We start from the raw sequence: 22,696 nt of genomic DNA, 5'->3' as shown, positions 1-22,696 counted from the left end.
TAATTTGTTAAGATTTTAAATTTTTCCCTTTAGTTTCTACACAATTTAATTATTAATTTATCATTATATTTTGTATATGTTACAACTAATAATAAGTTACTAACTTGTAGGTATCTGGTGATTACTTGTTAAATAACATTGTTGTCATTTTTTAAGGTTTACTTATAATATGTTAGTCATCAAAATACATTAATGATAAATTCCATATGTTGACATGTTGTGAGAAACAAATTTGTTTTGATAAATTTCAACAGAGCTGTCTATTGGTGAAAAATAATTCTTAACTTTTAATAAAAAAAAAAAAACAAGTAACTTTTTCTTCAAAAAATATTCTTACATATTAAAATAATTTCAGTGGTATCTGTTATATAATCTTGACAATTACAAAATCTTAAAATTTGAATTTTAAAAACAATTTGTTAGTTTCAGTATGAAATACATGTAAGGAGTATTGTATAAATTGTTCAAACCTTTGCTATAAAAATTAAAGATTTTATATATTTTATTAAAAATATTATAGTTAGTAATTTTTGTGGTTTTGACAAATATATACAAAATGTATACTTTTATTAAATGTATATTATGTAAAAAATGTTTACTGAATTAACCAGATATCAAAATAGTTTATTTAGTACCTTATATTAATTTTTCAAAATTTGACCCATTAAATATTTTTTTTATTAACATTCATGTAAAAAATATTAAAAATGTATCATGTCTATAAATAGCTTAAATGGTTTCAAAATATTTTAAAAATTTTAAATATCTGGTGAAAATTTCAAGTGTCTACGGAACTATTGACTGCACATAATTTAATACAAAAATAATCACAAAATTATTATTAAATATTGTATAATATTCATTGTATACTTGGGCATATTCGCATATCAAAATTTAGATTACGTGAAATGTTAATAATGCTGCAATTATAGAAGATCTAATAAAATTCTTATTATTTAATAAAACATTTAACATAATATTTATACAATCAAATTTCCTAAATGTCAATTGTCAGTGCTGTAAAGTGTAAAACAAGATGTTTTAATCAAACTATTTTAAACGTCATTAATATTATCTGAAGCTTTTAATTTGCATGTTGTAAACACATTTTTGAAATGATTGAGTGAATGTAAAAATTATTGAATATATTATATGTATTTCTTAATTACATCTATGTACCTAGAAATAAATTAAAATATTTAATTTATAGTATATATTATATAGAATGTATTAACAAAGATAATATTTAATTAACTTTTACAAAGATAATCTATTAAATAATAAATACAATTAAAAAATGACTTAACTCGCTCTTTTAGTGACTGAGTTTAATTTTACTTTTTAATATAACAATAACAAATAATAATACTCTGCTATATAATATTAAAACTATACTATGTAATCTTCAAACAATTTTAATACATTTTTGTTTTAATACTGATAACTGTATAGTGTGGCTACATAGAGCATGATTATTTATATCTATCATGTCAATGCTAATGGTATTGACTATCTTTTTAACATATCTAGATTATCTAGATTATTTGCTTACCGCTTTGATCACAGAAAATACTTGTTTAAATAGAATTAAACAAAATACATAACTTGAAAAATACAACTGCTATATTATAGGCACGGCCATTTTTGAAATTTGTACGTAACTCGTTCTATGAGAAAAATCCATTTTTGTGTGGGGCGGCTGGGGTAACGTTATTCCAGTCCCTCTAAACCACCTAATCGACGTCCCCGGGTCCCGTGTGTGTAAAGGACCTATAGTCTTCTGGGCTTAAAAATACATTAATGCTTTTGTATTTTTTATAGTACTTACCTAAAAAAATATTTTTATTTTCATTTTTTTCTTGTTTAAACTAACGGGCGTTGGGGCCCGTCACCCGTCTACCACGTTTATCACCATTGGCATAGCAAGTAGGGGCTAATGGTTAGGTTCGTGTGTATAGGGAATAGCCAATAGGGATATATTTTGCTATTTAAAATAGAATTATTAGAGAAATTTGTTGAAGTGACCGTCACGGTCGTAGATACTTAGAATTCAGATACCAACCGACTACAACTGTCTACAATGCCACGAGTTACCGGTGCCTGGTCTTCATTGTAAGTACTATATTATTTTTATCGTATTCAGAGGCTTGTCGTGCACTCACTATAAATTATAAAACAATATTAACTGTACTTTTAAAAATATTTAAAAGCAAATATGAAAATGGAAATATAAAATACAAATATATAATGCAAACGCAAAGGTGCTGTTGAAAAAAGAAACAGGCTATTTTGTGTCTATTAACTAATTTGGAATGACATTTTACATTGTAATAAAATAGCTATTCATTAATAAATCAAAAACAATGATATTTCAAGGGCTGTAAATTTGTTGGAAGAGTTTGAAAAATGTTGTTACAACTTTAAGAGATTCGAACATGATCTAAGAGAGTAGGGTTGGAGTTTTGCTCCCAAATAAAAGATATACATATTATACAAAAATAAAATAAAAATCGTAAAAAAGTTTCTTCGTGGCGGCCATAAAGCTTTTATTATACATACTATTAGTGGTAATGACAAATTTTGGGTTGAAAACGACATGTAATAATTGATAAATTTTGTTCAGAACTGGACAAAAGAATAAATGCATTATGCATATATAGGTAGTATTATAGTTGAACATTTTTTTTTCATTATAGACTACATGTTGAGTCTACTAATGATGTTTAGGAAAGTTTTGATATATTCATTAGTGTATATAAAAATGATGATGATTCAATAATCCATACAAATGTCATGATACAAAATGTTTCGGTTTTAATGTAATGTAATACACAGACAATCTGACCTCCGTAGTATTGTGGTACCTCTGTGTAGGTATTACATTAAAACCGAGACATTTTGTATTAACCATAAATAAACCAAAATGTAATATTATAATTATTTATTAAATAATTAAATAATTAAATAATTTTTGCGTTACGTAATCTTGTACTCAGAGCCGTGCCGTTAAGATTTGGCGCCCAGGGAAAAATTAAAAATATTCTCCCCTATTTTGTTTATCATTATGCATTTCAATTTTTTTGGCGCCCCTTTTAAACCATGCCCCCTAGGCCACACCCCTCGGCACGGTTCTGCTTGTACTTAATAAGTGTTGTATAAATATAAAATTTGTAACATATAGGTATATCAGTATATCATTATTCTTTACTGGTTAGGTATTTATAAATTTATATTCAATGATTATCATTTATCAATCATTGAAAATATACTGTTTGTATTTAATATTAAAAAAATTATTAACAGTGGTATAAACACATACTCACAAAAACATACATATATATAATATATATAAAATAATTAATAATAATAAATATAGATGTAATAAATAATCGTCAAATTTTAAACTTTAATTATTATCATTAACCTATGGTGAACACTCGCATGTATAGTTCGAGAAGAAATATAAAATTCAACATTTCAACTCAAATTTACGATATAAACGGTATAGGTATGTAAAGTATTCGAAACGAAAATGATTGGTAATCAGTGGTTAACAACCTAACCTAACCTAACTGGACTAAAATATTTTTCAAGAACTCATGTTTCACGATAAGCTGTAACGGCGCCTTAAATCTAGTACAATTTTTAAATGTAAATAATGCAATAATAATATAATTTACTTTAATTGCAAAAAATCTGCAATTTTAAACAGTGCAAAAACAAATATCCGTTGAGCGAAATATGCTTTTTGGAATATAACTATAAGTACCTGACATGTGCGTATTATAGGTAAGTGATTAAATTATTAATATTTTTTCATTTAAATTATTATAAACTAGGTACCTATGAAATCTGTTCATACAGTGTCGGTCTGGCCCACCCGGCTACCCAGCGATCGCCGGGGGCCCTTCGATATTTTACAATATTAAGGGCCCCTAGCCAATCGTAAACGTAATAAAAAATATGTATGTGTTTAAAATTTTAATCGGGTACAACTCTAATAAATATGTAAAAATTGAACATAGATACATGGTAAATATTGTGGTCTGGTGGTAAGGATAAACGCAGTATTTAGCTACTCTATGGGATAAAAATAGACCTATATTGACAAAAGCGTTGAAAAAAAACGACATAATTTTATTAATTATGTATAAAATAGTTTAAATATTTAATTAAATGACAGTTAAATTTTTTTTCATTTAAGTTGAAATTAAGTTTGTAGGGGGCCCATTCGAAATTAATTAACCAGGGGCCCAGTCATGAGCCAGACCGACACTGTATTCATATACAGTTTATACAGTACAAATAAGCATAAGAAATTAGAACAATTATAAACAGTAGCTTGTATATGTGAGGGAAAAAGAACCATCCAGTAATCGCACTTAGGCATAAATATAAGTTAATTAGATCTTAGGATTTATTTTTTTAATTTAATGTATAAGGTCTCAAAATTATTGTCACTTGAACAACCTCCGACGGCTCAGAGATCTAGGAATGGAGATAAAGAGTAGCTTGGCTGTTTCAATGAGTGTAGGGATATAGAGATCTATGTGAAGAATATGATTTGAAATGTATGGGGGGAATAATTAATTATAATTTAAAAATTGGATTTCTGCAGGCTACAGCATGTTTAGGTAAATTTTTATAAGACAACCGAGGTTTTAATACCCGTGGAATTACATTTTTTGTTTACTTATTTTGGGATACTTTTTGAGTACTGGTTATTGGAATGCTTCGAGCATGAGATTTTAAAGGACCACATCTTTTATTCTAGTATCAGTTCATAAACATTTAACCCTTTCAGACTAGGTACTTTATAGTACATATTATTCTATATTAAGTGATAATAAAAATATATTTAAAAGTTTCAATCTAAATGTCTAATTAAAAATTATTAGCTCTTAATAAAATTATTAGAGAAATGGTTGAAATCATTTAGTAATGAAAATATTATTTTTAGAAATGATGAAGTTCACCATTTTGTTAAAGACAATAGGTACATGAATTAAAATCATATAAATGTAATTTTTTATTTGATCTTGAACAAAATTCGGTTTTTATTTAAATGAATGAAAAAATAAAATAAAATAAAAATGATAGACAATTTTATTAACGAATTAACAAAATATTGAACTAATATTGATAATGAACATAAAAATAATTTACATCAAGATTGAAAAACAATATTGTTTATCTATCTTGATAATATTTTATCAGTCCTATTATAGTAGGCAGGTACTGGATACAGTCTTGTACAATGTATTAAATTATACAATAGTATAGATATAACCGTGTACACAAAGTTACATTTTAAGATTTTTACTATGCAAGTTATAGATTAAATTTAAAAAATGCAATTCATAAACATAAATAAAGTACATTTTAACATTGATTATAGACATAGTATTGTCAAGTAAAATCAATTCAATCAGTTATATTTAACAATACTATCAGTTCTATAGCCCTCATACATGTAGACAACCACGGAGGATATTTGAATTACATTATTGTACTACACGTAGTCGAGAATTAATAGTAGTTAATCAATAATTATTGATACTAATTTTGTTTTTGAATACATGTTATTTAAATTTAAATCAAGTATAGGTATCTGAAAATAACGTATTTTAAATAAAAACTAATTCAATTATAAATAAATGTTTAAAAATGATTAGCTTAATGAAATGTCAATTGTATGTAAATTAATGTTTATATAGAATTACCATTATACATATTACAGAATTTCAGTACATATACTTATGAGCATAATCAAAAGTTCATTTAAAATAAACTTGCAAAATTTACTTGAACTTTATACATCTTAAGAATAAATTTGTAAAGTCTACCACTTTACATAAAATATATTTCAATATATAGGAATACAATATGTAAGGTACCTTCCTTAGGTCCCACAACAGTATTAAATTGGTAAAACAATAATATAGAAAGAGGTAAAAATATATAGATTTTAAAATAAAACATTAACACTCATGTGTTCAAGATCACAACAAAAATGTTTTATAAATAATATTTCAAACAAAAAGTACAAACACATCCAATATTAAATAAAATTTTAACTTTTTGTACAGAAAAAAAAACACGGAATATTATGATAATTTATTTAATAATTTAAAAAGAAAAACACTTCTAATATAAGATACTTTACTAATAATTCCTAAAAAAAAATTTTTAATGTCACTTACTTATACAATTTTAATTATTTACACGTCTTGTATGATAAATTATAAAATGATTGCTTATAAAATTAAAAGAAATTTATCAGCAGTACACTTTTTTTGTTTATTTTTAATATTAATGATAACTTTTTATCAACATTTTTCAATAAAATAACCATGATGTAATAATTAGCAAATTATGAACACTGACAACAGTATTCATTTTACAATTGGAAATGCCATTAAATGGACATTAAATTAAGTTCAAGTTTTTCATCAAATAAAAAAATAAACAACGACAATATTACACATACAAACCAAAAATATGCTTAAAATATAAGTACCAAAATTATTTTATCCAATTTTTTAATTATATAAATACAATTTAATTTTTTTTAATACTATAAATTATAAGTAATCTTTCAACATAAATTTTGTATAAATTCTACATAAAAAAATGATGAGTTTTCGTGATGGCCATTTGGCAAAGTACAATTAACATATATATTTCCAAATATTTACTACAATCCTTATTTATAAAATTGTATATAAAGTAAAGGAAAGAAACAAAATAAGAATATGTTAACTACTGAGCACGGTTATAAAATATTATCAGTAGAAAGTCAATGCAAGTCTAAATGTTCTTCATTATAAAACCTGTAAGAAAAGAAAAAAAATAATTAATAAAATATTTAAAAAAAAAGTTATCGATAAATGTTCTACAAAAAATATGTTAATATAAAATTGAGCTCATTATTGTTAATTTCATCACAAATAAAAGTAAATCTTTGGCTTCAAAATATTTTAGTCATCTTTTATTTTATATACAGTAATAAAAAAAAAATATTTAATTTTCAATTTTTCAAACTAATTTTAGTTTCGACTAAGTAAAAACTTTTATTTCTTTTGTAAAGAATACGTAAAGAAACGAATATACAAAATTAAAATTAAATATAATTACAGAATAAGTGATTTAAAATTTATTATTACTATTTATTTATTAAAACTAATTTTTTAAACAAATTATCTTGCAAATTAAATAATTATAAATATAAACATGATTTGTTAATACAATAACATTTTCCAAAAATTGATGATGAAAAGTACAGTTATACCAAGAAATACACTTCTAGTATGTATTATATTATGATGCTAAATAAAAATACATATTTAAAATATCATGAACTTGTTAGCCTAAAACATTAAATAAAAACTTGATAGATAGGTACTCTTTATGATTGATTATATATTTAACAGATAAGCAGCGGTGAAGGAATATTGGGATTTTCAAGGGACATGTTCATTAATATGAACAAATTATTTTTATAAAAATTACAATTTTATTTTATATAACGTGATTAGTGATATAATATTGTAAATAGAAAATTGAAGTTTTATTGTTTACAAAATAGTTTTATTACTATTATAAATTTATAATTAGTGAAAACATTACAGTATATGAATGATATAAAATAGACTGACAACAAATAACAATGTAAAATGACACAATATCTTGCAATTTGTTTTGTTTAGAAAAACTAATATATAATTAAGGAATTTGAAATAATAATAAGTGATATACAAAAATAACATGGTAGGACTGGGTCATGTAAAAATTGTTTAAGTGATAATTTTTATAATTATTTTTAATTTTGTAAACACACTCATATGAGGTTTTTTCTGTTTGTCATCACTTTTTGAGGTAGAAAAATGCTTAGATTTAAACTTATGTTTTTTGAATGCTATGATTTATCATTAAATTCAAATTAATAAAATATATTATAGTGACTTATTCCTTAATAGTCAATATTAAGGATTGCTTAATATTTACTGTATAGCAGAGCATTTATCTACTTTCTTTTTTATTTTAAAAGGTATTTATTATTGGGTGTGTGTTGTAACCTTAAGAAGCAGTAACAAAGCTTAAATTTTCAACTATATTTTCTGACAGGAAAGTAAATCTACTTGATACTTTGGATGGTTAAAAGTAAAAATGTTCTATATGCTTTTAATAATAATAAGAAAAAATTAAAATAAAATATATTAACTTAATAATTTTTCATGGACATTTGAAGGTAAAATGTTGACCAAATTACATATTTTGATGATTTTAATTATGTTGTTGTTATAATTTAAAAATATTATTCACAATAATAAAAACTTACACATATATTTTGAATTTTTGTAACACATAATGACATAACAATTTTATTAACCTACCGTTAAACCAATATTAAAATAAATTACTAAAACAGTAATAAATAATTCAATTTTAATTATTTAACATATCCAATAGCTCATACAACACCTGGCTATAGAGCAGAATGGTACTCTCACCACTTTCCAACCCTATTTTTCTTACAACACTAACAAATTTAAAAACAAAATTATAACATTTTAACATTTTAACAAAACACTTTTTGTATTACGACAACAAGTGGCCAATGTCAATTTAAAAGAAGTTTTACTTGCTTTTTTATATCTATGTACATAAGTTACTGCGAATGTCTACAATTATTAACAAATGCTAACAGTCACCGGTTAATATCATCGGTGAATGTTGGTATATTGATTAAATTTTTACTGTTAGTAAATATTCACTAGTGAATGTCGACATTAATAAAAAGATATTGGTGAATGTTGGTAATGCTGATACCTATTATTTAAACTAATTTAAGGATAATGGAAGTTACAATAATAATTCAGTATCTTATACTATCTAGTACCTATGCAGTATAAGGTATTGTACAAGTTGATAATTTTGATAAAATGTTTAACTACCTTACCCAACTACTTTTATTATATCTGGATAACCTCCGTGTTATGCTTCCTTGCTATCATTTAGTATGATATTGTCATTCAATGTAGTTATATATTTTACTGTATGCCTAACCTGATTGATTATACAGCAAAAACCAATTTTCAGTACAAGGGGCGGCAATGCCCCACCACCACTCCCGTTCACAAAAAAATTATCATATATTCCAACAGTTTTTTTTTTAAAAAATAGATTATGACCTTTTTTTAGTTAATAACTAACAAATTGCCCCCCCCCCCTGTTTAGGACCACTGTATCCGCCTTTTGTTTCAGTATGTAAAGAAAATTTAATATCAATCACTGATGTTCAAAGGGATCAACAAATTTCCTTAAAACAAGCTCCTGCATAAAATTCATCAATTGATGGATAAGGGTATATGTGATGTAATAGTAAAACAAAGTGCACCACAAAAAAGTGTGGTTGTAGAAATGTTGGCATTCTAAGTAGTATACAATGTCATGACAGTTTGACATATTGTAATAAGTAAAATAATTTTCTCCGTTTTTTTAAAAATAATAATTTTTTGTAAAGTAAAATAATCATAATTTAAATAATAGTTAGTTGATTTAATTTAACATATGTTATTTCTATCTAAAATTATATATTCAACTATAGTACCATAATAACATGTGCTAATAAATACTTATATTAACATTAACCAAAACCATGTTGTGTATGTCAACATTGACCAAAATCCACTAGTAAATGTCTAAATTATTTTAATTTTTAACATTTACCAATTTATTAGGTATATTTAGACATACACCAATGATAGCAGAAAAATGAACTAACAGTACCTATTCAGTCAACTTTAATTACTATAACATTGCTTATCTGATTAATATAAATCAATGATACAATTTTTTTTTTGAGATAGTAATATTTATATATATCTTTTTTTTTCTTTCATTTGTATACAATAACAAATGATAAATAATTATATAGGTAACTATAAGAATTAATTATGTCGGAGATCATTATTTTTTAATCAATACTTACGAATAATGGCAAAAATTAGGACACAACTGTTGATAACTGGTCCACATTTGGTGCATTGTCATCAGCTGATACACTTATATTATCAACTACATTGTCGGCAGCTTTATCTAGCTCCTTTTCAACTTGTTCAACAATTGGTACATCATTGTTGGTGGTGATGGCAGTTGTAGTAGTTACAGCTTTTAAATCTGTTTCAACATGGTTAGTATCATCATGGAGAACTTTGATAGGTTCTATGGCCTCTTTTTCTGTGATTGATTGATCACCATTTGTAGACTTGACTTGTTCATCAGTATCACCATTTGGTGTTACAATATCTTTAGTTGCTACACGAAGTCCAATATCGTTATTTACAATGTCTTCCACCGACTCAACTGGTATTATTTCATTGTTTTTACCATTGCTATTTTCCAAAGCTACTGGTTCTTGTTTAGGCTCATCTTGAGATACATCATTCTCCGGCTTTTCAGTTATTTCAGGATCTTTTATTTTAATAACTTCTTCTGTAATTTCAGGTTTTTTATCTTCAATTTCCACTGACGTTTTATCCTTTTCTTTTTCATCGTTAGTAACTGGAAGTTTTTCAACAACATTTTGATCTTTAGAATCTTCAAGCGATACATCAGTCTTCTCCTCAATTGTTGGTAAATCTTTTTTCTCATCAGATGGTGGTATCACATTGGTTTCAACATTATCAGCATCCATTGTTGAAATACCAGAGACATCATTTTCAACATCCATTGGTGAAATACCAGAAATATCATTTTCGACATTATCAACATTGTTAGTTTCATTTTCTTCTGGATTATCAACCTTATCAGAAGATATCTTATCTTCAGTTTTAGTTTTCTTTGCTTCAGGCAATTCAATTGTTTCTTCAGTAGTTTTACGTTTTGATCGTTTAGGTTTTTCAGAACTCTTTAATGTCTTTTTTACAGTAATTTCTGTTTTTGGTGTAGTCATTATGCCTCTTGCAGCCAACCTTGAGCTTCTTCTTCTACCGTTATTGCCTTCTTGATCCATTTTGTATGGTATCTATAAAAATAAATGAATAATTAAAGAAAATTAGGTTACCATAAAATATCAAATTATTTTTAAACAGATACATAAATTAAATATGTGAATATTTTATATATAGTAAAAATGTATATTGAATAGTTCATACATTGTATATTTTGTATAACTCTACAAATAAAATAATTTTCAAACAAATAATTATAAATATTATTTTTATTGTTGGAATGTTGTCTAAATATATCTATTGATAATCCAGTATTACAGTATTGATATCTAAGTAGCATAATTAAAAATAATAATTAACATAGATTAGTTCAGTGTTTTCCAACATATGGTCACGAAATATTTCTGATGAGTCGAGACTCGTGGTGTTTGTAAGCTAATGCAGCTATATTAATAATAATATGTGAAACAAACCTAGGCATTATTAGGGGTTGCATACCCCCAAAAAACAGTAAATTTGCTGGGTTTCCATTGCATAAAGGTTGGGAAACACTCAATTAATTAACGCCATTATGATTTTTATGAAAAAAACACTTAATGAAATTAAATAACAATGAAGAAATAAACGTAACAAAGCAAATAGTTATACCTAATTAAAAATATATCATCGATCAACTACACTGTTTTTAGGCAAAAATAAAAATAAACATTGTATGTATTGTAGTTTACTTATTATGAATGCTGTGTCCTAAACACCTTATTTAGATTACTTACTCACCATCTAATATTAGATAGATACAACAATATTAGACGATATTAATATAATAATTCCTAGTAGATATATTTATACATTTATAAATTGCTGTTACTTAAATTGTAATTCATATAGGAAAATATCTTTATAAATGAAATTTAAGGGTAATGTTAGTTTTTTTAATATAGTACTACTTACTTGAATAATGAATAAGTACCTAACCTAAAAATTTCAAAATTTAGATTTTTTTTATATATTAAAAAAAAAAATACCTATTAATAATAAATTTAATAAAAACGATTTCATGCCAATATTACTATTTTAATTTATAGTTTTTTCATACATTCAGAGAAAGTAATGATTAAATCAAGAAGTTACCTAGAACCCAATTATTGTAATAAATAAGACTATTACTTCTTACAATCCCGGAATTAACTCTTTTTATGAACTAGAACTTCTTAATACCTATTATATATAAGCTACATAAATCTTAGCCAAGATCTTAGCTTAATTCAAGTAATTATATAAATGGATCAAAACCAAAAAGATATAAACACTAATCTTAAAAATGTTAAAACCAAAAACTAAGTTCTTGAGAAAAAAATATAATTCAATAATTATCAATATTAAATTGTTATTTTATTAATTCACGTTCAGTAAATAAAATGTTGAATGTAATATGGCTTTTAAACTTTACTTACCAAAATAAATCATATGTATAAGAATAATGATAACCAAGTAAAGAAAAACAATATTGGTCACTTATGCAATTAAACAAAACTTACTAGTAATTTTTTTTAAATTTAAGATAATTATATGAGGAAACCGCTATAAAATTAATATATATTTGTAATAGTAAGCTTAAATATAATATAGTACAAAAATTTGATGTAGGCGACTAAAACTTAATATTCATTAAGTACAGTAAAACCTTGATTAAACATCTTAAATGGGACCAAGAGAGTGACGAATAAAAGAAAAATTAATTTTTATATTTATAATTATTATAACCATATTAATTTTAATATTATACGTATTAGTGTATTATGATAGATTAAAATAATTTGAAAAAATTAGTTTATTTATATGAATCCCAAGCTTTTTTTTCATAAATAAGTTTTTTATTTTTCTATAAGTAGATGTGTACCCATAATAAGGGTGTACAATATTCTATTTATAATTTACGATATCTTTATGACAGTGGGTAGCATATAATAGAAGTTGAAAGATGAGAGAACGCTGCATAATCAGGGTTAGGTTTGCTTGTTATACAAATATGTATGAGCATTAATCAGAAACTATAGGAACTAGGATGTAATTATTTAATGTGAAAAATTGTAATAGTTTAATACATATATTTTATTATCAACAATTGTAACCATCAAAAAAAAAAAAAAAAATGCAATAAATATAAAATAATATAAACAGCAATCCAATCACATAAAAAAATAATGACGCTTAAAAATCTCATAAAAAATGCACACTTGCTAATTGATGTTGTCTATGTCACTAACTTTTAAAATTGATATAAGATCAAACAGTTAATTTTTTAGACACGATTAATCTTAAATCAATTCACCAGAATGGTGCTTACAACATAATATAAAAAATATTTATCTTGAAAAAACTGTTGCTTACATCCTTTTGGCTTGAAACTGTCAATAAATTAAATGTAATTGTCAATTAATGATAGCATTTTGAAGAGATATCTTTTCAAAGAAAAAATAGATTGCTTTAGAATCCTTACAACCAATTATATTAATTTTAGTTGAATAAGGTAATACAATTTATTCTAATAAATGGTAGACATACTCAGCTTTAAATTAACACTGATTTAAAACAATTTATCATTCGATGCATTTTCTGAAATGATAAAAACAAAACGTGTCAAAACCAAGCATTAAAACACCTGGCTTAACTTATCTGTTCAACTGAGTTATTGATTTCACTAATTTAATCTTTTTATTAGATTTTTACCAGAAAAATATTAATGCATATTAATTTGTATAAAATTTAGTTTTAAGATTATACTAAGTTAGTTTTAATAAATTATAATACAAACAATTTAATATTGGTATTATTTAATGAAATAACTTTTATAAGTTGTTTTAAGAGTGAAATAAAGATTTGTTGACCTTTTTTAAAATAAGTATTTGCTAGATACCTACCTAGTTTATAAATAATTGTAGTACAAGCTCGAGTACAAATATTAATATTGTTTGGTATAATTAGGTTAAATCTTACATAACCTATCACAGTAAGTCGATTATTTTTATTATCACCTGACATACATACATACATACATACTTTTAACTAGGTGAATTAAAATACTAAAAGCAATCAAGTTTCTAAAATCTATTAAAATAAGTATCTAAGATATTTTATTAAATAAGTAATTGATAATACTGTAGGAGGTTCAAATTTCGAAATACTAAATAGATGATTTAAATTAATAAAAATAATATTCAACTTAAATGATAAATATATTGTATATTATTTCTGGCAAACTGAATACATTTTCAGAAATAAATAACTTAACTAAAATTGTTTAAGTAAAATGATAATAAAAAAATTGAAATAAGTAACGGTTGATACAAATACAATACAGCGTTCTTAAAACTAAAAAACCATATATACCTAGATAATGAACAGTAAGTATAGGAGTTAGCCGGGTTTATAGGTACGTCTTCTGTCATGTCGTGTGCTTTTTATTCTGATTGACCATTGCAATCGTGGTAAAAGTGACTAACCATGATTTACCAGGATATTTCCAGTTGAGCAGATCTTAACTTTTCGAAACAGCACGACCGACGATGTAGCTGTAAACCCAACTTAAATTTCACAAAAAAAAAAACAGTTTTCATTCAATATATCAAATATGAGAGTACAAAATAACTCAAATTATTTACTAAATACTTATGCAAATATAATGGTAGACAGTAAAATAATAATCTACCAACAAAAGGGGTAAAACATAAAATAATAGAGTTATGATGATCGTTTATGAAACAACCGTAATTTTTGAATATTTTAACAGAAACTAGAACCCATGTATACGGCCATATGCGTGGGCACTACATAGTCACACAGAGTCAAACCATTTTTCGAAAACCACTCACCTCGCCACCACCTGTCAACAGAGACACGAGTCGTACGAGTACAACAATGCGCGCGCACCACCACTCCACCCCTCCTCGCACGCAAACAACAACAAAAATAACAACAACATTACGTATACAACACGTTTCAGGCCATCACCTACTGGGAAGCGAGAAGAAATGTCACATTACTATTGTACCGGACGCGGCGTCCGCTGAATCGATTTTCGACTGGACGACGCCGTTTGTACGACAACGACTACTACTGCGGCGGCGGCGGCGGCGTCACCCCCCGCACCGTCCGGTTATGATCACAGTAAGACCGTACCCAAAGAATTTCTACGTATGGAAATCGTTTAGAAATAATCTAAAAACATACTTACGCAGCAAGTCAGTAGACGATATTATTTTTACGAATAACGACTGCGTCGGCGGTGAAGTCTGGATGTGTCTGTGTACAAATACAACTTGTCGGCGGGACTCTTTCTCGTCCGCGGTTGACCGTTTCGGCGGTAATCGTGTCCGCTATAACTGTGACAACGCTACTACTACGGTTACTTCCTACTACTACTATTGCTGACAATGGGTGGGGGGGAAGGACGACGACGATTTGGTCGCGTACAACACGTGCGATACGGTTGATATTGCGAGCCCGGCGAATAGCAAGCGACGACGGCAAAACGTTCAAACGGCGATGATTAGAGGGCAAAATAAATGGCAATGCGGTTGACGATCGCCGAAAAGACGATTGAACTAGTCGACTAGCGATTAACACTAAATGGACTGCTGCTACAAACACTACCGAACGAAGCTGGTACGAATGGTGCGAAGAACCGCTTGGGATTGATAGTAAAACACTGAACAGAACGCACACGGCTCACGCAGTCACACACACACGCACACACATACAAGAGTGCGCGCGCACGCTCTCGAACGCGGTCGCGCACGCGTACGACGTACGCGCCATACACGAGCAGGCACACGCGCGCGCAACGGTTAACGCGGTCTAGCACGCACGCACACGCACCAGTCAGACGGTACCCGGGTGGGGTGACGGGGTGAGGTGTACAGGCACCGCCGAACGGTTCTCCGACTCGACGGCGACGGTTTTATTTTCTATGGTTTTCAACAACGCCGCCGCCTGCGCGTCCGTTTGGCGTCGGTGACCAGGCCGGCCGGCCGGCTCGCTCAGTGCATCCAACTTTCCCGCGGAAACTTTTCCTCCACCTTATCTGATATTCTCTAGCCGAGTCTTTTTTTCGTTCGTGTCCGACTATCGACTTTGGACTTGTACTCAAGAAACAAGATTAAACGTACATATGTATAATAATTATATCACGTAGATACGCGTGTTTTGTACTTTCTAATCTATATCAGCCATGTTTATTGCTTGTGCGATTGTGCATTATTATATATTTTGGACATTGCACCGTATACCGTAATTTGTTGTAGCTGATAGCTGTTGCAGTAAATGTAATCGTATCTTTTATAATGACTATTATAACGTGCACACGGTCGTACGACAATTGTCATTTTTATGTGACGATTTTCACGGTGAGTACACCTACCTAATTGGGTAAAGTTCGTCTTAACCACCACGCCAAGTCTCGCCGGTAATAGATACTTATAAATTATAATATGACTTATAAGTCGAATGCCGAGTACCTATGTCCTATTTACCTTTATCAACTGCTGTTCGCACGATGAATATTATAATTATTAATTTATGGCTTGTCAGAAACTCAGAACCTGTTGTAACACGAGTTACGACGATTCGAAACGATCGACAAAACTAAAAGTCAAGAGCGCCTTCTGTTAGTTATTAGTTCACGCCGTACTCGTGCTGCGAGTGTGCGACTTGAGTTTCTGAAATTACTTTTACGTATAGTAATAGTGCATGAAACGGTGCACTATTTTTATTTTATTTTAAGAGCACCCCAACTGTAATAAATTGTTTTATTTTCATATTAATGTTTATACCGTTTTTCTGTAAAAATATTTTTCTAGCATACAATACAGCCCCTTATTTTATATTTCTCACTTAAACATTGTATGCCTTATACATATTTCGTACGTATTATAGGTACAATTACGTCCAGTCGCATTTTAAATTATTGCATTATACAGAGAACTGAGATAAAAATTTAATTTCATGGACATTGGGTATAATAATTTTGAAATATTAAATAATTTTGTGTTGGGAATATTTTACCTTTTCCGAATTCCGATATACCTCCATAGTTGCCCCCGTTAGGTCGTATAAATATATAATCATATATTATTACCTAGGTAGTAGGTATCTACCTACAATCAACATCATACTGCAAGCTAAAAATCTCGATCTATTGTTTTTGTAATTCGAATTCGGTATTACTTAATACTTTTAGGGAATGTATAAATATTAAATAATATTATTTTTTTTTATGTTATAAATTATTATGTCGTATATAATATAAACTATTTAAATAATTGTTCACTGTGAGAGTATAAAGTAAGTAAGTAGGCACATCAAAATCACTACATTTCAGGAAACTAAAAAGGTGTCTCATTTATGTATTGAGATTTGACATAATAGATTTTTGATTTTTTACAGTTTACAGCTAATTTAAGAAGAAAATAATTAATACAATATATCGTTTATGTTTTGGTAATAAAACTATGTAAAACATTATTTTCTAAAAAAATACATAGCAAAGAAAAAAATAACCAAAATTGACTTATTCCTTTTTACCCGTGAATCGTGAATTGAATAACGACAAAAATATTTTAAGTTACTCGTGTACCACCTATGACCTTTAATGACCACCTATAACCACCTATGACCTTTTCTTCTATCATCATGTATTTAACTAAGTATATTTGAATATATTATGTTTTTTTCCTTGTATGTAGTGAAATAATAAGATTGGGTCAATTTTGAATGAACTGTATACTTATAAGTTATAAATATTTTAATAATTACAGCTGAAAGCACTTTTTACTTGAGTTTTACATATTTTTTGTGTACAATAATTATTCATGTTGTAAACTTGTACCTACATATAAAAAGGCAACTATGAATTTTTATTTAAATTAAATGTGGAATAATTATAATATTATATTATACTCAGTTTATTATTACCCATTTGGCTACTTATAAGTTGTTATTTTATTATATGTATAACTTTAACTCGAAAGAGTTTGGTATAAGCAATTTCTATGATATTTAAGAAAAAATAAAAATGTAAATAATAAATTATAATATAAAAATTCAAAGTAGGTAACTAGACTGTACAAGTGGACAAGTGATCCTCCAAAACTACTTCAGTCCCAACGTACATTATTGATTATTGATCATTGCGTATACTTGTGAGTTGTGATATAATATAGATGAATAGTTTAGCACTGGAAAAATAATATTTATAAATACCTATTATGATGAAATCAAATTATTTTATCCGCCAAAAAGAACAGTTTACTGTTAAATACCGATTTTACAAGAAAAGTTATCTCGAATTTATAATGATAAAATGTGTCTTTGGTGTATAATAATAAAGAAAAACTATTATAAGATTCATAACAAAAAATGTATCTACGTGTAGATACGTTTACTGTATCACGAGCATTATAATATTTTTTTGTCATTCCAACCTAGACTTTTTCATATCCTGTTTATTTCGTCGTAAATTATAATATAAAGTTAACGCATATTTTTGGTCATCAGGTATCAGTTAAAATAAAATAATAATCTTTTAAGATATTCTTTGTGCGTGCACAATATTCCTATTGGTCTTAAACTTAATTCTTAATTTATTATATTTTTGGTAACAAACTATAAAATTCCGTGTCTTTCCATTTTATTAAACTTGAAAAATTGCAGCCTTCTACCTTTTTCACCAATATTTTATTTTCAATTAAAATTAATTACGTTTATGAGAGCTTATACGTGCTTAGAATTTACGATGTTTTTGTAGAAACAAAATTGGTGTCCGTGATCTATAAATAGTAGTATAAACCTACTATATAGTCTATATAGCCGTAAAGTACTAAAACTTTATCGATTAGAAGATTATATTGTGATTTTTGTTGGAAGTAAATTTCCTAGTTTGGCCGTATAATTTGAACTTAAGTTACACATATATAAGTGAAAATAAAGGTAATTAAACAAGAAACTTATTGAAATGTTTCTAATACAATATTAACCGTTAGCAACATTGTCTGTAATTTATAACATTTATAATTTTTCTAAAAATGTACGAGTATATATAATATAATATATATATATATATAGTACTGGTATAGTGGTGTACCTATACATATAAATATTATATTAATTATTAACATAATATTGCTTACAACTGTTTCTATAAACGAATATACTTATATAAATTATAATAATATTACTGTTGAAGTTGATTTATATTGATATTAACAGATAACTACGGTTCGAACCAATACATTTATACCACAATGTCACAATATAATAATAATGTTATAATATGAGATAGAGTCGTGATTTTTTTTTAGATAAATTTGTAAGTAGTTGAACAACCGGATTACTGACATGCCCACATGGTATGTTGGTCAATAAATAGTTTCTTAGCCTTTAGAAAGAGGTTATCCAAATGTTAGTCTCAATTGTTTATATTATGTGAATACAAGTCCTTAAACGATTAATATTTTTAAATATACACATTGTGATGATAATTCGTTAAAAATGCTTATGTATAGTACTGTTGTAGTAGTGTAGTACGGTCTTTCAACAAAAAAAGTCTTATCATAAAAAATAAATACCAATATTTCCCTTTTTTAAATAGATGTATTTAAAAACATTTTACAGTTCAATATTATTTTATTTTAAAAATAATATTTTTAAGTACCCATACACTTTATATCATTCCGCATAAATATATTATTGCTATCAGTATTCAGTGACGTAATCATTATAATAAAAATTATACCTACGTCTGTGGCACAACATTATACATTTGTGTGTAAAAGCCATTTATAATATTGTTCATTCTTGTTTACTACATTCACAAATGGTAAAATTAACACCTTTATCATAAACATCATTCATCATAAAAAAAATAAAAATATTATACACAATTATTTGAATAATTAATTATAATCATTAAATAAAGAATATCGACTATTGATTAATAACAGTTTGAACTTGGAAGTCAATGAGTGAGGGTGACCACTGACCAATAACAGTCCCAATGTTGTATCAAATTATTTTAATTTTTAATGGTCTATGAAAATCGCAACAAATATCTTAAATTGTATTTACAAAAATTGATCAGCCCCCCTCCCTTGAAGAAAAAACCTGGCTACGCCACTGACTCGCATACAAAATAGGAAAAGATATTGGAATAGCTTACACACACATCATATTTTTCATATTTATAAAAAATTCATTGTTGACGTCAACGTTTACTTGAGGTTCGGATCAAATTTTACCGAGTATTCTCGGCTTATTATTTTCTGACGGCCAAAAAGTCTGAAACCAAGGATGTTATTTTTAGTTTACTTATAACTTACAAATAATAATAGTCAATAATATATAAAAATAATAGTATAATACATTAATACCATAAACAAAATGTAATAATATTAAATAATTTTACGTTATTAGATCTTGATCATGCCATTTAAAAATAAACCCATAACGTTTTACAACTGAAATTGTAAGCAATATTTATTACACTGTCTATATTATACTCGCCAGTCGCCACGCTACTGATTGTTATCTATATATAGTGTGATATTCCTTTTATAGCTAGGTATTCTATAATATTAGTACTTATACTCCCTATACTTCTATCCTTTCTCATAAACTAATTGATTGAATCAGTTTTATTGCTCAATAAAATACAAATTCGTATTAAACGCAATAACGAGTACTCTAAGATTTAATTTTTAGATATCTACTTTTTTTTTTTTTACTTTAGTCTCTAGAAGCAATTTTCTGCAGTTTACACATCATATATTCATATGCCTATAGTAATTAGTAGTTACTAGTTATAGAGTATAGACTTATAGTCTTATAGTATATACTATTATATTATATATTATAGTCGTTCCATTAACATAATAAATTATTTTATATAGATTAAAATGTTATCGGAAATTAAAAATGATTATTTATTTCGTAAATATAATGATAATAAATATTGAGAAAAAAATGAACGACTTATGAGTTATACTTTTATATTCACTAAGAAAAAAAATTACTGGATTGATAAATTATAATGGTTATTAGTTTACATTAAGTCATTAAATAATCATGAGCAATATTGCTTAAACCTAAATAAACATAATACAATATAATCGTGGAGTTTTTCAAATATTTAACCACGCTAATAATTAATAATTGAAATATAGTATTAAATTGTAATATATTTGAACACAAGAAACAATAATTTGAAAAAAAAAATAGAAAAACAAAACAGATTTATAGACAAAGTTTAGTGTTTCTAAAATTATATTTTGTATAGTTTTAGTGGTTCATATATATAATTCTATATATTCAATAAAACATATCTAAACAATATAAAATAAAATAATAATTAAAAAGTAATATTAAAGAATTTTTTTTACATTATTGTCAACTACTTTTAGATTCTGAACGGAGTGATGAATGTATTGATTTTACAATGTGTGTTTTTTTTTTATTTATTTTTTTTTTTATGTTTCTGTCATCACTTTTTGGAGTAGTAATAATGCTTCGATTTTTGACCTCAGCCTCTTTTTGAAAAGGAAAATTCATCTAGTTGGTACTTTGAGGGCCAAAAGTAAAAAATAGTTTCAATAGTTTTCAAAAGCGTCGGGAAAAACCCTGAAAAAATTACGGAAAAACGGGAATTTTTACGCATAACCACTTTTTGACAAAATTGATTTTTTGATTTTGCTGTAACTCAAAAACGAATCATTGTAAATACTTGAAATTTTTACCAAATGTTTATATTAGCGTTATCTATTTACGATTAAATTTTCAAAATATTTAGAATTTTTTTAAGCTACTTATAGACAATTTAAATTTTTGACTTTTTTAAGTTTTTTTTCTTAAAATGCCGATAAAAAAAATTTGACTACCCAAAAAATCTTTATAATTTGATACAAGGTTTATTATGAGTTGTACTTATCGTAGTAAAAAAAAATCAAAAATCGTTAGTCACAATTTTTGTTTATAAGCATTTAAAGTTCAAATATTTACGAAATATATCAAAATCGCGAAAATTTGCAAAAAATTTTGAAGTTGAAAATTCATAAAATTTTTGTGATTTATACTTAAGGTTCAAAAATCTAATACAAGGTTATCCATAAGTTTTCCTTTAAGTAATCGTAAAAAAAAATTCCAGCGTCAATATAGAAAACATTTTATGAGCGTATGAAATTTTATTTTTTACGAAATCGCGTAAAATAACGATATATTACAATTTAAATATAAGTAATAATAATATAATATATCCAACTAATTATCATTGACTGACAAATCATCTCCGTTCAGAATCGTTTTTCGTATACAATGATACCCGTCATTGCATTCAAATTTAACACATCCACACAACCAGTGACCTAGTCTCCATCTCTACTATACAGCAGAGCGATACCCACTTGCCCACTTTTTTTAATTACTTATATTACGACTATTACGTAAATAAAAAAAATGTATTTATTTATCTGTAAAAGTGATAAATATATACGACATCAATTGCATTTTTTCGTTCGCAAAATTCTTCTATACTTAAAATTGCATTAATAGAAACAAAAATAGAGTTGTATAATGTATAATGTACATTGTACGTATACTAAGTACATTAGACAAATTATATTATACATTAGATATTAGAATAAGTATAACTATAACTATACCTACTGGCTACTGGGTGTTTAAAAATGTGTCAA

General features: G+C 26.5%; 1 protein-coding gene across 2 annotated transcripts; it reads right to left on the bottom strand.

Annotated features, from left to right (window-relative positions):
- Positions 1 to 5,088: 5,088 nt before the first annotated feature.
- LOC132924420 (ring-infected erythrocyte surface antigen-like) lies at positions 5,089 to 15,719 on the bottom strand. 2 transcript variants are annotated; one of them, XM_060988728.1, is made up of 4 exons: positions 15,190 to 15,719; positions 14,346 to 14,539; positions 9,995 to 11,029; positions 5,089 to 6,833 (listed from the first exon to the last, which is right to left on the bottom strand). In XM_060988728.1, the coding sequence occupies exon 3, from the start codon at positions 11,015 to 11,017 to the stop codon at positions 10,010 to 10,012; it is 1,008 nt and encodes a 335-aa protein (XP_060844711.1). In that variant the 5' UTR covers positions 11,018 to 11,029; positions 14,346 to 14,539; positions 15,190 to 15,719; the 3' UTR covers positions 5,089 to 6,833; positions 9,995 to 10,009. The 2 variants fall into 2 exon arrangements, with proteins under 2 accessions (XP_060844711.1, XP_060844710.1); XM_060988727.1 differs by lacking the exon at positions 14,346 to 14,539 and having other exon boundaries at positions 15,190 to 15,715.
- Positions 15,720 to 22,696: the final 6,977 nt, after the last annotated feature.

The sequence above is a fragment of the Rhopalosiphum padi genome, chromosome 3, assembly GCF_020882245.1.
Source record: "Rhopalosiphum padi isolate XX-2018 chromosome 3, ASM2088224v1, whole genome shotgun sequence".
NCBI lineage: Eukaryota > Metazoa > Arthropoda > Insecta > Hemiptera > Aphididae > Rhopalosiphum > Rhopalosiphum padi.
The sequence above is the reverse complement of the archived record's forward strand: the minus strand, read 5'-3'. Positions and strand labels throughout refer to the sequence as shown.

Excerpts from the sequence above, each read along its gene's own strand:
- LOC132924420 (XM_060988728.1), bottom strand. The coding sequence starts at position 11,017 with ATGGATCAAGAAGGCAATAACGGTAGAAGAAGAAGCTCAAGGTTGGCT.